Source organism: Lycium ferocissimum, chromosome 1 (assembly GCF_029784015.1).
Source record: "Lycium ferocissimum isolate CSIRO_LF1 chromosome 1, AGI_CSIRO_Lferr_CH_V1, whole genome shotgun sequence".
Lineage (NCBI taxonomy): Eukaryota > Viridiplantae > Streptophyta > Magnoliopsida > Solanales > Solanaceae > Lycium > Lycium ferocissimum.
The window spans coordinates 49,813,819-49,817,823 of record NC_081342.1 but is presented as its reverse complement, the minus strand read 5'-3'; the positions used below and the strand labels follow the sequence as shown (position 1 = coordinate 49,817,823).

Genomic DNA, 4,005 nt, shown 5'->3' with positions numbered 1-4,005 from the left:
TGTGTACATGTATTTTGGGTACGACGGGGTCCGTCCCGTCTATATGTCTAGTATTCTAGTAGAGGCTCGTAGATACGCGATTAAACAGGTAGTATGGTCTCACAGTCTTTCATGTATATGCATGTATATATATTATTTTGATAGCCGAAGGGCTTATGTATATAAAGTAAATATGTTTCAAATGATAATAGCTTCCTATGATTATGAGCATATATTATGAATAAGAGCAGATGAGTAACAGAATGAGCGGTGTTCGGTGGTTAGCCCCGGATACCCGTCATGGCCCGTAGCCGGGTCGTGACACAGATATGAAGAAATCACCTAATATTTTTGCCTCAACTGGAATTTAAATTGAGACCCTCATGGTTCTCAAACAACTTTAATAATAATCTTAATTTAATAACACTAAAAATGAATTAATTGTTTACTATAACATGCTAAAATATGTTGATAGTGTAACTAAAATGATGGGTATTTGGTTGTTTTGGGATTTAATGGGTAAGTGTCCACTTCAGAAATTTTGGTTTGTTTTTTGGTTATAAGAGGATATAAAGCATTTCAAGTGGTGGTTGAGCTAATTGAGAAGCCACCATTTATTCTACGGAAAAGGGTCAGATTTGCCCTTATACTCTCACAAATAAGTGATATTTGTCTTTCGTTATAATGACATTGAGAAGCCACCGTTTAAATTTTATTTATTTATTTTCCTTTTAATGACATGCTTTTATAGTCATAAAAATATCAGAGAATATTTTAAACTTAAATTTCGATTTTTATTTTTAAAATTTTCTTGTTCAATCAAACAGTATCAAATCTAATAAAACGAAGGGAGTATTATAAGATGCAAATGACAAAGATCAGTTATAATATTAAGGAAAAAGGTGCAAATATACCCCTCAACTTTGCGATTTAAAGCAAATATACCCCCATTAAAAAAGTGGTGTATATATACCCTTACCGTTACAAAATGGTGCAAATATACCCCTACCCTTACAAAAATAGTGCAAATATACCCTTTTAGCTAACGGAATTTTTTTTTTAAAAAAAATCATTTATCTTAGTTTTTAATTTAAAAAAAGCCATGTGGCTTTAAAAAAGAGTCTACCCATTTTTTTTAGTAGACATATTTTTCTAACGCCACATGGTAAAAATTTTTCTGGTCGGTCGGGTTACGGTTAGTTTAAAAAATGATCTTCGTGGCTTTAAAAAAAATAATTCTACCCATTTTCTTAAACGAACCAGACCCGACCCACCAATAAAAAAAAATTATCATGTGGCCTTAGAAAAATATGTCTACTTAAAAAAAATGGTTAGGTTTTTTTTTTAAAGCAACGTGGTATTTTTTTTAATAAAAATATAAACTAAATGATGTAAAAAAAAAAAAAATCCGTCGGCAAAAAGGGTATATTTTCACCATTTTGTAACGGAGCGGGGTATATTTGCATCATATTGTAACGGCAGGGTTATATTTACACCACTTTTATAACGGGAGTATATCTGCTCTAAATCGCAAAATTAAGAGGCTAAATCGCAAAATTGAAAAATATATTTGCACCTTTTTCCTAATATTAATTTGTACAGAGGTGCGATCGCGCCAAGGGAAGATGCGATTTCCCAAACTCAGATGAGCTGAACGGTAAACTCCAAACTTGAACGGGGCGATCACATCATGGGTTTTGTGATCGCACCAAAGTGCATGTCGAGACAATGTACGTACTCTGCTGAGGACTGGTGCAGTAGCCCCATACGAGGTGCGACCATTGCACCAGTTTTCTGGGTTTTGCAACTATAAATACCTCCAATTCATGAATTTTAGCCATTTCTCTGAACTCCTATTTCGGTCCAAGAGATGAAAATTACCCTTCCATCACTTCCCACCATTAACTTCAGCTATTTGATTTAAGTTAATCCTCTTGACCTTGTATAATAATAATAATTAGGAGCCATCACGTTTTAATTAAATAACGTAAGCGTTCTTTAAAAAAGACAACTTACAAAACCACAAATGAAATTAAATATATCTAAATTCAGTTAGGCCAAAGCCACGAATTAATCAAGATGTGAAGTGCTAAGTACATTTTAATATAAATATTATATATTAGTCTAAAATTCTTTTCTTTTTCACGATATATTAGTCTATAATTCTATTATATCATTTGTGAGGCTACTTTCCAATTTCCTCCTCTTCTTTGCGTTTTGCACATTTGAAATCACAAACAAAATCGTTAATTCCCTACTATTTTTAAAATTATTTGCTCCTCTATAAGAGTGGAAGTCATGTATATAAATAAGAGAAAAGACATCTTTTCACCACTGAACTTGGCAGCAAAATTCACTTTAGCAACTAAACTTAAGTTGTATTTATATACCTCTCCCCCCCTCTTATCTAGTATGAAGTGAAATAAATACCACCTCTAATGCTGATGTGACAAAAAAAAAATTCATGCGCCTAAATTCCATAAAAATAAGGCGGGCCCACTGATGTGTGTATATTGTATAATAAAAAAAATGGGCCCCATGGCCCTTAAACACCGTTCTCCTTCTAACCCCCCACCCCCACTCCCTCTCATTCTTCCCCCAAATCGCTGCTGCTCTCTTCTTCTTTCTTCAACAACTTTTTTCTTCTTCTTTTTTTAATTTTTCTCCTTGAATTTGAAACCTGAATTCTTCAACAACTCTATCAGCAATTTCAGCAAGATTCTTATTGGAATAACTATTCAAACTCAAATCTGCAAGACTCAAATTCAAAAAAAAAAAAAAAAAAAAAAAACTAAGCTATCCAAATATGGGTTTATAAGCTTTTTATTAGTTTTCTTCATAATTCATAAACCATTTAGAATCAAATTTATGTTTTGTTGCTGGGTCAATTCGTTGTTGTGGTGGTTCGCCGGTGGAAGGAGAACAACAATGGTGGTAGTTAGCCGGTGGAAGGAGAACGACGAAGTTGGTGGTTCGTCAGTGGAAGGAGAGGGGTGGACTATCCGTTTTTTTTTCTTCCTTTTCTTCCTTTCTCTTACTTTCTTTTCTCTTTCAATTTCAATATTTCTTTTTCCATTTTCCTTGGTCGTTTTTTCTCCCTCTTTCATGTTTGTCTTCTTCCCAGATGTCTTTTCTCCATTAAACACATAGCCTCTTTCAGGTATTAAATGAGCAAAAGAGAAAAAATGGAAATGAGATTAAAGGTTGAGAAAAAAATTCAATTGGCTGGAAAGATTAGAGTTCGCCGACACCATTTTTTCCGATGGGGTGGTTTTTTATTATCTTAATCTCAACGGGTGTCCGCTGGATTATTTTATCACTGCTTCCTCTTGTTTTTCTGTAATTAAGAATGTTATTGATAGTTTTGGAGTTCCATGGTTGTTGATTTTTCCGCATTTTTGGAGTTCCATTGTTGTTGATGGAGCGTTGATGATAATGGAGGTAAATGACAATAAATTTGAGTTTTCCTTTTTCGTTGTAGCTGGGGTGGGGGTGGAGGGGCGGAAGAAGAAGGTGGGTTTGGTTGTTTGGTTGGGGGTGAGGGTTGGTGTGAAGAAGAAGAAGGAGGAATGGAGAAGGTGGGTTTGGTTGGAGGTGGGGGTGCGAAGAAGAAGGTGCTCTAATGTGGTGTTGATATGGCAGCCACGTGTGTTGTCGTTGCAGTGACGTGTGCTGATGTGGCAGTGACGTGGCGCGTGTGTAATGCACCTTCCATTGTAAGAGTAGTATTAGAATCTCAGGGTGGTACTTATTTCAGTTCATACTAGATAAGGGGGTATATAATTATAAGTTAAGTTTAGTTGCTAAAGTGAGTTTTGCTGCCAAGTTCAGGGGTGAAAAGTCGCCTTTTCTCTATAAATAATTGTATCTTTCCTTTTGTATTTTTGAAATTCTTCTTTCTTATCTTTCTAACATGGTTTCAGAGCTTATTTTCTAAGGGATCTGAATTAAATCTTGTTGCTTGGCTCATCTTATTTATAGGTTTTCTTGATTTATTTGCTGTGTAAAGTCATGGCACCTAAAAAT

The 4,005-nt window shown here is 34.7% G+C and overlaps 1 protein-coding gene across 1 annotated transcript in view; it reads right to left on the bottom strand.

Moving 5' to 3' along the window:
• Positions 1–3,694, bottom strand: part of LOC132064984 (uncharacterized) — a 28,383-nt gene extending 24,689 nt beyond the window's left edge. Inside the window, exons 1-2 of the mRNA XM_059458180.1 lie at positions 3,688–3,694; positions 2,660–2,729 (exon numbers count right to left, since the gene is read on the bottom strand). Coding sequence (XP_059314163.1) covers positions 2,660–2,729; positions 3,688–3,694 — 77 coding nt within the window. The remainder of the gene's footprint in view (positions 1–2,659; positions 2,730–3,687) is intronic.
• Positions 3,695–4,005: the final 311 nt, after the last annotated feature.